The sequence below is a fragment of the Adiantum capillus-veneris genome, chromosome 7 (genome assembly GCF_014529385.1).
Source record: "Adiantum capillus-veneris isolate H3 chromosome 7, ASM1452938v2, whole genome shotgun sequence".
NCBI classification, from domain to species: Eukaryota; Viridiplantae; Streptophyta; class Polypodiopsida; order Polypodiales; family Pteridaceae; genus Adiantum; species Adiantum capillus-veneris.
This window is the reverse complement of record NC_140937.1, coordinates 62,601,538-62,614,528: the sequence shown is the minus strand read 5'-3', so window position 1 is coordinate 62,614,528 and position 12,991 is coordinate 62,601,538. Positions and strand designations below refer to the sequence as shown.

Here is a 12,991-nt window from a genome sequence, read left to right as displayed (position 1 = left end):
GCCTTCCCTCAACAATGCTGCCTGCTCGGCTCTCCCTATCTCCTGCACACATGCAAGGCCTCAGGCTCTTTCCATACAACCCATGGCGGCTGCCGGCTCTTCCTCTGCAACCCTGTCCTCTCTGTTGATGGCGCCCCCGCTGCCTACTGTCCGCCAGCTCCTCGTCTTCAAATGCAGCCCAACGGCCTCCCATACACTGGCCTTCCTCCATGCCACTGGCCGACTCTCGGCCCTCTTCCTCTACAGCGTCTTCCTTCAGCACCTCCCTCTCACGCCCTCACTGGAAACCTGCGCCACCTCGTGGCCTTACCCTTCTCCCCACCTTGTAGCGCTGCCCTGCAGCCTTCTCCTGATCAGTAGCTCGGCCACCCTGCCGTCCAATCCTCAGGCCCGCCACCGCTGGCCCACCCCGTTCCCTTGTCAGATGCACCAATAGCGACCTCGCTATTGGTTGTCTCCTCCCCCTCAAAACGGGCCCCCCCTTTGTATCCTTCTCGTCCTCATGCACGCCCAAGTGGCGGTCCCTCTGGCCCTTCTCCCTTGCAACTCCTTCCACCTCTCGACCTTCCAAATAGTGCTACTCATCGGCTGCAGCATGACAGCAATAATTTTTTTAAATATATTAATAGCTTTTTTTAAAAAAATCGGGCTTAGCCCACTTGCACACGCCAATATCTCCAATCCATCAAAGCCTTCGTAGTCGATAGTGTGGACAATCCCCTGGCGATGCAATTGGGTTACAATCAATACCGTCCACCACTCAGAGAAAAGCACGACTGCTACAAGTGCCGGAAACCTTCGAACATTATCTGCTTGAGCGGGCTTCATGCATCTAGCGAGCCTCGAGATTGCAAAGACAGTGAAAGCATCCAATCATATTACATACCATGGTGCTAGCTGACGATTGCACCCAACCCATACGGTGGAAATTCATCCTCACTCTCGGCAAATAGAGTCTCTTGTAGACACCTTGATCAAAATCCCATAGCATAAACTTCATGGCACCTGCATCCAGCACCCCTTGCCTCGTTCCCAACCTTGTGATATAAACATATACTCCTGCCACATGTGATAGAAAAAAACACTTGCAGCTCCTGCTAGCAAATGCTCCATCCCGATGTACCTAGCCCGTAGCACCATCAAATATCTTCTCAAGGTCTTTGCCACTTGCCTGCAAAGTGCTATGCTTCGACTTCCTGCATTTCCATAGAGCGACACAATTTGGTTGTACAATCATTGCCCACCCCCTCGTTGAGCATTTATGCTCAACCAGAAAAAAGCTTTATTCCGCTATAAACTGCAAAACCTGGCATACACTATGAGAAAACTCAAACCATATGTACAATGTTTTATTGCACCCTACTACCAAACCTTCAAGTGGGTTGCCCCACCCCCTGCATAACATAGCTTCCACCAGGATCAAACACCTGGCTCTGTTCACTTTCATCCATCTGCAACAACCTCCAATAGTGACCTACCCAAGCACGTAGCCATCCATGCACACTAAAGGCCCATAGCACTTTATCACCTCTTCGAACATCATCTTGCCTCATCAGCCTATATGGCTCTGCAAACACATCATCTGTATGAACCAACACTTCTGACCGTCTGTCCCAGCCATGTAAAGGAGAGCTCCTCTCAAAGGACCCCCGTATCTGACGGATAACATACTACACTGTTGCACTAACAAGCATACCTTTTAACCATGGATTGCATACCTCTTTTGAAAGCTTGGACACATCCTAGGACCCTCCTCCATATGCCATAGAACGCATCTCTTGCACTGGCTTCATGCTCTCTTGTACCTCCTCTTCGAAATCACTTATACTGTCATCCAACCCTTCATCATCGATTGGCCCTTCAAGATCGCTCCGCACTTTCTTTTGTCCAGCTTCAGTCTCCTGCCCTTCAATCACCTCTTCGACCGTTGCATCATGCTCCTCCATGGAAGAGAGAAACTCGTCCTCTACCGCATTCATCTCGAGTTCTGCCATAGACACGGCCGCTTTATGTCTCTAGGAAATATGGTGCATCTGCTGCACCACCATGGCACATTCCACTTCTACTTTCATCAGCACAGCCAATAGCATGGCACCGCACACTACCTTCACCTGCATTCCATCATCTGTAGGTCTAGACCGCTCCTTTTGGCTTTCATCAAGCATCTCGGCTTGCTCTGTTCCCTACTCTTCTTGCACCTATGTTATCACCATATCGGTGCACACTACCTTCACCTGCATTCCATCATCTGTAGGTCTAGACCGCTCCTTTTGGCTTTCATCAAGCATCTCGGCTTGCTCTGTTCCCTACTCTTCTTGCACCTATGTTATCACCATATCATCAAACATATATGAGGGCAGTTTTACCTTTGCCAGTTTGGGTTCATGAGATTCCATCTCTTCGTCATAGGATGTGGACTCATCCGCTCTATCCTCCTCGCTTGTCTCCCAGCTAATCGAGCTTGTATCCTCATCAGCATCGCCATCATATACCGACTCCGTATCAGCATCTGTATCCACTTGCTGCTCCACAAAAGCTTGACCATCTTCACCGCTTTGCTCACTTTCTCCATCAACTTTTGAACCCTTGGTATCTGCATCTCGATCACATTCTGCTACATTTTCATGCAAACTTTCAACATGCATATGCTTTACCTCTTCAATCCGTACTGGAATCTCCACATCTGCTACCACTTTTGCATCTTGGTTCACCTCTACGTGGAGCTTCTCCTCGTTGACAAGCTCTTCCACCCTCGGCACATGCACATAACAAACTGGAAACCTACAAGGAACATAACCAATAGTAGGTCTTACCTCCACAGGACTTGCATTTTGCACAATTCGAATCACCTTTGGCTGGACCCAAGGCAAATGCACATAAAAAACTGGAAACCTCTAAGGAACATAACCAATAGTAGGTTTACCTCCACAGGCCTTGCATTTTGCAAAATTGGAATCACCTTTGGCTGGACCCAAGAGCACTTCGCTACCTCCGCAACAGGCATATAATCCACTGGCTTTAGCATTCCTAACTCCAACTTTCGCTTCATCTTTCTGCTCTTTATCTTTGCCAGGTAGACCATGTCTCCATAGGTATCTGCACCATCTTTGACCTTTTCTCTAATCCTCAGATGCAAGCACTCTAACAGCTTTGACAGCTTCAAAGATTGGTTGCTTTTGACCCCAGTAGCAATCTCTAACTGCTTCCAACAAGCTTTAAACTGCTCAATGAAAAGAGAGAAATCTTTACTTACATCCTGGCGTACCGCCTTCAGCCTTGCACCAGCCTTTTCCGCCGTAACCACCCCTCAAAACCACTCCAAAAATTGACTCTGAAACCTTTGCCATGTTTCTCAATCAGTGCTCTCTAAGCCATCAAATCAAACTTTTGCTTTACCTCGCAGCACCAAAGGTAGAGTTTGGAGCTTTGCTTCATCACCTGGCATCCACAGTACTGTCAGCATCAACAACTCAAAATCGGCAAGCCAATCGTCAGCATCCTCATCTTGACTCAAGAACACCTTGTTAGGAAGCAATCAATGGATCCTCAGTGGGGGCACCACAAGATGGAAAGGGGGAAATGGGAAAACCACCAGCACATAAACTCGATGCCTCTATATAGCGCAGTGATCTCACAACACCCCTATCCCCTAGCAAACACACTTTTAGATACACAATCTGCAGACAACTAAAGTCCAAGCCCAATCTCGACCAACCCTGACTAGATAGATCCGATTGCAAGGTAGGTTCAGATAGCCTCCCTCTATAACACTCTAGAGCATCATGTAACAAATAGGCAATTCAATAGCAATCGATACTAAAAAACCCGACCCAATCTTCGACATACACTTGTTTGCCCTCAGGCTTGCAGACTTGTACACACCAACATCCGTATAGAAAGCATTTATACAACCATCACCCTTGGAGATATACATAGACACGATAACATTAGGCAAGATAGAGAAAGACAACATAATATGATCAGGAATGATCTCTCCTCACAAGCAACAAGCATGTGGGCGTGTCAAGTTGATTCGATTAGCAAAACAGGTACAATCCCGCCTTGATGCAGCATCTCATGAGTCCCTTCTCATGTAATCCCCAAGTCGGACCTGGTTTCAATATGCAGCCTTGCCTCCTCAACTGGTATGGCACCCCCCCCTTGGATAGCTTGTGGTGCTCCTCCCTTTGGCGGCCTTCTCCTTATCCTCCTTCAAAAGCTACTGCAGTCTGCCACAACTTGTTGCTACTCTCGACCCTTGGCTCCTCTAGCAATGGCGCCCACCTCCTCTTGATCACGCTGCCCTGCAGCTCCTCCCTTCAGCCTCAACTGCAGCGCCTCTTTAGGCTCTCTCTGGCGGCCCTACTGCAGCGCCTTCCCTCAACAATGCTGCCTGCTCGGCTCTCCCTATCTCCTGCACACATGCAAGGCCTCAGGCTATTTCCATACAACCCATGGCGGCTGCCGGCTCTTCCTCTGCAACCCTGTCCTCTCTGTTGATGGCACCCCCGCTGCCTACTGTCCGCCAGCTCCTCGTCTTCAAATGCAGCCCAACGGCCTCCCATACACTGGCCCTCCTCCACGCCACTGGCCGACTCTCGGCCCTCTTTCTCTACAGCGCCTTCCTTCAGCATCTTCCTCTCTCGCCCTCATTGGAAACCTGCGCCACCTCGTGGTTTTCCCCTTCTCCCCACCTTGTAGCGCTACCCTGCAGCTTTCTCCTGATCAGTACCTCGGCTACCCCGCCGTCCAATGCTCAGGCCCGCCACCGCTAGCCCAGCCCGTTCCCTTGTCAGATGTACCAATAGCGACCTCGCTATTGGTTGTCTCCCCCCCCTCAAAACGGGCCCCCCCTTTGTATCCCTCTCGTCCTCATGCACGCCCAAGTGGCGGTCCCTCTGGCCCTTCTCCCTTGCAACTCCTTCCACCTGTCGACCTTCCAAATAGTGCTACTCGTCGACTGCAGCATGACAGCAATATTTATATATATAATATATTAATCGCTTTTTTAAAAAAAATTCGGGCTTAGCCCCCATGCACACGCCAATATCTCCAATCCATCAAAGCCTTCGTAGTCGTAGTGTGGACAATCCCCCGGCGATGCAATTGGGTTACAATCAATACCGTCCACCACTCAGAGAAAAGCACGACTGCTACAAGTGTCGGAAACCTTCAAATATCATCTGCTTGAGCGGGCTTCATGCATCTAGTGAGCCTCGAGATTGCTAAGATAGTGAAAGCATCCAATCATATTACATACCATGGTGCTAGCTGACGATTGCACCCAATCCATATGGTGGAAATTCATCCTCACTCTCGGCAAATAGAGTCTCTTGTAGACACCTCGATCAAAATCCCATAGCATAAACTTCATGGCACCTGCATCTAGCACCCCTTGCCTCGTTCCGAACCTTGTGATATAAACATATGCTCCTGCCACCTGTGATAGCAAAAAACACTTGCAGCCCCTGCTAGCAAATGCTCTATCCCGATGTACCTGGCCCCTAGCACCATCAAATATCTGCTCAAGGTCTTTGCCACTTGCCTGCAAAGTGCTATGCTTCGACTTCCTGCATTTCCATAGAGCGACACAGTTTGGCTGTACGAACGTGGTCCTTGGTAGGGAGTGGTTGCATAGCCTAGGACCATCACTGAAGTGTAGCTATGAGCACAGTAGCTTGATGTTCAAATCCCATGGCGCACATGTGTTGTTGTTAGGAGAGAAGGATGTACCTTCTTCACGATTGATATGTACAACTTAGCTTATGCAGCTCCTTTTTTATAATGAAATAGATCAAGTTTTTTTGTGTTACTCATTGCCTCATTTTCTCTTTAGCATTGAATCTGTTGAACATTCCTCAACGCCGCATGCTTCTCTCTCATCTCTTTCACCAAGGGCTACTTCCAAACAAGCAAATGTTGCTAGTGAGTTACAAAATTTATTCAAGGAGTTTCAAGATGTTTTTCCAATGATTTTCCACCAGGATTACCGCCGACACGATCGATGCAACATAGCATCGATGTGGTTGCAGACTGTAAACTTGTCAGTAAACCACCCTATCGTATGAGTTACGCTGAAGCTGCTTACGTGGAACGTCAGCTTGCTAACTACCTTTGCAGAGGGTTTATACAACCCATTTCTTCACCATGGGCTTCTCCTATCCTATTAGTAAAGAAAAAAGACGCCAGTATGCGCATGTGCATAGACTACCATAGCTTAAATGCGGTTATGGTTAAGAACAAGTACCCATTGCCACGAGTGGATGAGTTGTTCGACAAACTCACTCATGATCACATTTTTACGAAAACAGACTTGCGGTCAGGTTATCACCAAGTCCGTATTTGACTTGCTGATATACCCAAAATTGCATTGCGAACAAGGTTTGGACACTACGAGTTCTTTGTGATGCCCTTTGGGTTAATCAATGCACCCGCAACATTCATGACACTTATGCATAGTGTCTTGAAGCCATACTTGGGCAAATTTTTCATCGTTTTCCTCGATGACATTCTAGTCTGTAGTGCTTCTGAAGAAGAACACTTACAACATCTCAGGCAGGTGTTTGAGTTGTTACGAACAAATAAATTATATGTCAAGGAATCTAAGTGTGATTTTCTGAAAGAAGAAATTCATTATCTGGGGAATTTTATTTCAGCTAATGGGCTATATATGGATCAATCCAAAGTAGATACAATCCGGCAATGGCCTTGTCCTAAAAATCTGGAAGGGTTATAGATTTTTCTAGGATTTTGCAGGTTTTTACCACAGGTTCGTTAAAAACTATGCTAAATATTGTTGTTCCCATAAGGATCAATTGAAGCCAAAGCTTTTCAGTGGGGACCCGCTCAACATCACAGTTTCAATACGCTCAAGGATACATTACCTACAGCTCCCATACTAGCTATTGTAGATCCTTTGAAACCATTTGTTTTGGAAACTGATGCCAGTAACCGTGCTATTAGAGCAGTCCTGTTACAATTAGACGGATCGCCAATTGCATTTGAAAGCAAGAAGGGTGATGCACCTCAGCAGAACTACTCTGCTTATGAGCGTGAACTCTATGCAATAGTGTCTGCCTTGAAAAATGGTGGCATTATCTGTATGGTGCTCAATTTGAGATTGTGTTTGACCATGAAAGCATCAAATGGTTTACACAACAAATGGATTTGAAGGGTTGGAAATCAAGGTGGGCCAAGATTCTTCAGGAATATGACGCCAAGCTCCGGTATCATAAAGGTCAATACAATGTGGTGGCTGACGCTCTAAGTCATTTGCCGGAGATCAATTCTCTCTTGTTCACGGAACTTCGTGGTGAATTTTTAGATTCTCTCAAAGGCAAATATGAGCATGATAAGGCATATTCCAAAGTGTGGAGCCATGTACAAATGAGGGATCCTTCTCACTCCAATGATGGTAGTGTAACGTTAACCTCCACACCTAGTTCGCCTCTATCAAGTGATGAACTACAACGATGGAAGCATTTCACCATCGACAATGGGTACCTACTCCATAAGGGGAGAGTTTGTGTACCGACGGACACAGACATTTGGTGCCAAATTCTTTATGAATGTCATGATAGTCCAAGTGAAGGGCACCCGGGTATTAGAAAAACTTATGCTCTCGTCCGACGATAGTTTTACTGGCCAGGTATACATGGCTTTGTTCAAGCTTATATCTTGCATTGCCAAAAATGTCAAGTTAGCAAAGCAGAGCGCCTAAAAGCAGGAGGACTCTTACATCCTTTGGAGAATCCCAATGGAAAATGGGAAAGTATCTCTATGGACTTTGTTGTAGTTTACCAGCCAAACTATATGAGGTCATGACTCGGTATGGGTGGTAGTAGACTGGTTGACTAAACTATGTAAGTTCATTCCGACATAGTCAACAGTTAAGACACAAGAACTAGCCAAGTTATTTGTGGACAATCTATATAAGTTGTATGGTTTGCCAAGTAACATTGTTAGTGATCATGATCCCAAGTTTAACAACAACTTTTGGAGAGCTGTGTTTAAACGATTGGGTATACAACTAAACCTCAGTACAGTCGATCATCCAGAAACAGATGGTCAGACTGAACGAGTTAACCAAGTGCTAGAGGATATTTTAAAAGCATACGTCAGCAAAAAGAAATCAAACTAGGAAGAATACTTACCTATTCTCCAGTTTGCCTACAATAGTGCTAAGCATGTCACAACTGGATTTAGTCCTTTCATGCTCATGTATGGATTTCAACCTAGGTCACCTCTTACGGTGGGGTTGGCAACCGAAAAGCTCCAACAGGTTAAGGATTTTCTCCAAGACCACACGGATATGCTGAAACTCGCTCGTCAGAATGTCTGACAAGCTTAGGATTGGTATAAAAAGTATGCTTATGAGAAACGACGACAAGTTACCTCCGAGGAAGGGGAGAAAGTACTTTTACGTGTGCCAGAACTTTCAAAAAGTCTGAAAACTAGGCCAACACCTAAATTATCTCCCTGATATTATGGGCCCTTCAAAATCCTCAAGCGAGTAGATGATCGTGCCTACAAATTATTGCTACCTACACATTCTCGTATTCATCCCGGTTTCATATAAGCCGTTTACGTAAGCGTTACATGGGGACGACAATGTCATTCACCAGCAGATTTTGGTTGATTTCATTGAGCCCCCTACCTTACTGCATGAACCTGAATGTGTTCTATGATTATCATGAGTTATGTACACGTCATCATGTGCGTCAACAAGCCTTAATCAAGTGGAAAGATCAAACGAAGGCGCCACTTGGGAAAACATTAGTGTTCTTAAGAAGAAATTTCCCACTTTTGTTTTCAAGGATGAAAATTCTTCTTTAAGGGGGGAGTAATGTCAGGACAACGCCAAGGTCGGACTAGACAAGGGCAATGCCAGACTAGGCAGTGTGGAAAGGGAGTACAACTAGGGCAAAGGGCTAGAATCCATGCTATATAGTGGGTGGTTGGGAGGTGGACTCCTAGGTTCTAGTTCCCCTTATCTAACACCCTTGCAGCAAAGCCCCATTTATTTCTCCCAAACTTCCCATTCCAACCACACATGAATAACCAATTGAAGACCTGAAACACTAGATCTACCAAGCTTCAAAAAGAACATTTTTAGTGAAGGAGTATTCCAAACTTCTAGAGAATACATCAGATTAACACTATCTTGGAATAAAACATTGGTAAGTACTCTTTGTTCAAATCATTCATCAAGGTTTTCTATTTATAATTCTAGTTTCAGTGATAAATATATGCCTCGTGTATGCTTAATTAATAGTAAGTTTTGTCAGATTGCAAATCTAAAATCGGTAAGAGAAATCAAGAAAACCCTACATCAACGTCATCGAAAATAAGCCATCTATATGCAAACCATTTTTCGTAGTTTCCTGAAATCACATTGCCAAACAAGTGCAAGAAAAGAGTGTGTTTCACCCCTGCAAGAAACAGTATCCACAACACCGACAAGGGAGAGAGTCCAAATGTCAAGACCACACAAGAATCCCATTCAAGATTCACCAAAACAGTATCCAAGAAGCCATCGTGCAACCCTAACTTCACCCCCTAAAGTAGCAAACATGCAAAATCACATTGCTAACAAATTACCACCACTGGTTAAGCAACGGCATCATCAAATACCCGCACACAACCAACACTTATTGAGAGCCCATGTCAAGTCACCCAAGAAGATGAGGAAGGACCAACCAAACCCATCAAAAAGCCAACTTGGCGCACAATTTTAACTTGGACAAAAAAGGACATGGCAACAGCATTGCAAGCCTGAGAAGAGGGTCTTTCATTAAGGAAATGCTCTTTGCAATTTGGAATCAACAGATGTACTATAACAAACTGGGAGGAAGGCAAGACTCAAAAAAAGAAAAAAGGCCTGCCAACTCAATTAAGTTCTCAAGAAGAAGAAGCACTCTTGCAATGAGTTTTCTTGAAGTGTGAATTAGGCCATGTGTATCAGTTTTTGATGTGAAGCTAAAAGTCGTTGAAATATGCTAAACCAGGCATACAATGTTCTCCAACGGAATCCCTAGAGAGAGCTAGTGGGATGGGCTTTGAAGAAGATATCCTAACCTCGTGTTTAGAGTGTCTAAAGGACTAGATCAATCAAGAGAAATCAGGTTTTGGCCAGAGATCGTAATATCACTTCACGTTAACCTTCAAAAGCTCTATGCAAAGAAAAATTACCCTCCTACCAACATATGGAATGCAGATGAGATGGGATTGTAGGGTTAAAGGGACAAAGGGATAAAGGTTTGAGCAACATGGCACATCAATGGGGCGTAGATACATTACTTGAACAAGAAGGGTTTGGTCAAGCTCTTTCAATCACTCAGTTACTGGAAGAAGAAGACGTCTCTAACTTTAAAGGTGCTTCACATGAAATCTTTTATACAGTTGCGAAAGTTCATGTAGTAAATAAAAACTTTCAGCGATGCCATGATGTAAACACTCTAGCAATGGATCAAGCAGCAACACATATTTCTGGAACCCAATCAAGGCAAGTGAATGAAAGCTCGCGTATTATAGATATTTTAAGAATTCCAACCAGTGATGTTTGTGTGAAGCAAGTACATTGAGAGGCTTTTGTGGATTACCCAAACCGTCTTATACTTACATCGACGCAGTACATGGAGAGTATCAAGGCCAAAACAACAAAGAAGGAAAAAGTTGCAAAGGCAAGAGAGACAAAACGGTTGGAGAAAGAGAAAAAGAAGGAACATACAATAGCAGAAAGAAAATCAGCCAAGAAAAAGAGGCTTAAGGCATAGGAGGCAAAACAGTCTCGAAAAAAATGGGAGTTACAAGCAACAAGCTTCTGAAGCAAGGATGCAGTCGATTTTGTGGAACGGTGGTCCTACTAATGGTCTTTACTTGAGACCATTGCATTTTTAACAACCATACACGCCTTTGCGCGAAGGCAAAGATTGGAGAAAATGTGCCAACATCAACAAGCTACTTCTTGACATGAAATCTACACTGGTTATCTTTTTTGGTGTTAACCCACTGTAACAAACTCTATATCCTTTTGATGTATCTTATCTTTTTGGTAACAACCCATCTTTTTGGTAACATCCCAATGTAACAAACTCTATATCCTTTTGATGTATCTTATCTTTTTGGTAACATCCCAATGTAACAGGCTCTTATTTCCTACATTATTCTAATTAACTCGGGCAAGCAAAGATTAGCAAGATTTTGACTTATCTAAACTTCCATTGTTCTATGCGTCAAGAACTTGCAAGACTCTAGTGACCTTACCCAAATCACCAATTCTATTTAGCAAAATACTAGATGTTGAAAGTGCCTTGTATCTTCCATATGTGAATCTTCATACTAGGTATACTTAACCATAACCACCAGTAAAGCGATTTTCTCAGTTTGTCTACTCACTTAACACAAAACCTCCAAGACATGCAAGAGACATACAAGAGAATATTTCCAGTGTGACCAACAATATCCGGATTTGTAAATCACAACCGAGAGTAGCCAAAATCTAGCAGACCTTACCCAAATTTAGTGACCTTACCCAAATCACCAATCTTATCAACAGAACACGCGATGTTGAAAGTGAACTACAACATTTAATTCAATTTTCAAACCATGATTTTTGCACACACATAAATTGAGAAACCACAATTGTTGCGTGAGTGACAATTGTGCCTTCTATTCTACCAGCAGCAGTGACCTCTTCCTACGTGCCATCGCTATCATCTTGGAGCCTTCTCTACATGATCACATTGCTCAAAAGAAATATCCTTTGCCTTGCTCTGGGGTCTATCCTTTGGCTTCCATAAGAGCATATTTACCCTAGGCGTCAGCCACAACCGGGCTTGGTAGGTTGTTGATATTCAACCCCAACATTTCTCTCCTTTGCTACCTGCAACTCAGAGTCATCTTCATCCCTGTTTCGTAATAGAACACAGACAAGGACGTTCTTAGTTTTTAACCAAGCGATTCACCTCACATCAAGCTTAAATTTCCCCCGAGCATCCCCTTTTTTGTAGCCCACCTGCATTTTGTTGATGCAGTAGTGATGGAGGAACGGGGGTTGTGGCTGGATGAGGAAAGAGGGGTTTGCTTGATGCAGAGTAGTCATGCTACGTGAAGGTATGCATTCATCCTATCCATGAGAAATCAACGGGCCATCCTTCACAGATCCTAGCTAACGCTTAGATTACTACAATTGTCTACTATTCCTTACCTCTTAGAAGCCTATACAGATGCCCACAGATGTTTCCATTTACTTGCTCTGTGCTGTCGATCGTCCTTTTTATCATGAATGTGCGATGTCTGCATGGGTTATCTTGTCGTTGGTGCAACCAAAATGTGTCAACCATAGAAAGTTGTACATGTAGGTATATAGAGGCTATCATGTGCATGGGAAAGGGCTCAAAAAACTACAAAGAGACTGGGTAGACACGTAGTAGCTGATATGTATGCTTTATGTGGTTTATAGGCCAAGCTGGACTCCAGAAGGCAGCGGGTGGAATATGAAAGAGGTTCAATGTGCAGTCTTTTTTCATGGAAGTAGAGCTCCAAGTGCTGAACAGGTAGGCCCAGACAGCTCCTCAAACAGAGTTATAGAACCCAGGATATGGAGCTTTGAAGTTAGAGAGGATTGCAGATCTGAGACGGATAGGGGCAAGTGGAGCTAGGTAGTCCGAGCCAGTTTGGCGCTACAAATGTGTAGTGCTTGATTTATAAATCTTGCTGGTCTATTCAGATTGGAAATTGAAGCTAAGATGAGAGAGATATTAGCATATGACAGGGCCAATTCTGGGCCAGCGTAGTGCTTTGGAGAGTGTGCAATGTGGTGTTTTCTGAGGCTCGGCTAGGTTGTGGATTGTGCTATGCAGTGTATGGAGTTAACAAGAGAAAATTGCAAGTCAATTGGTGCTCAGAGCGTCAAGTTATTGTAGGTTGAAATATGACAATCGTGTCGACCACAAGTTATTTGATGATTATCGTTCGAGGCCATACATTG

General features: G+C 44.5%; 1 protein-coding gene across 1 annotated transcript; it reads right to left on the bottom strand.

Moving 5' to 3' along the window:
* Positions 1–129: 129 nt before the first annotated feature.
* Positions 130–3,819, bottom strand: LOC147453963 (uncharacterized). Its single transcript, XM_086516006.1, has 2 exons — positions 2,924–3,819; positions 130–2,781 (listed from the first exon to the last, which is right to left on the bottom strand). Exons 1-2 carry the CDS (start codon positions 2,938–2,940, stop codon positions 2,322–2,324), a joined length of 477 nt encoding a protein of 158 aa, XP_086372132.1. The 5' UTR covers positions 2,941–3,819; the 3' UTR covers positions 130–2,321.
* Between the last annotated feature and the right edge of the window lie 9,172 nt (positions 3,820–12,991).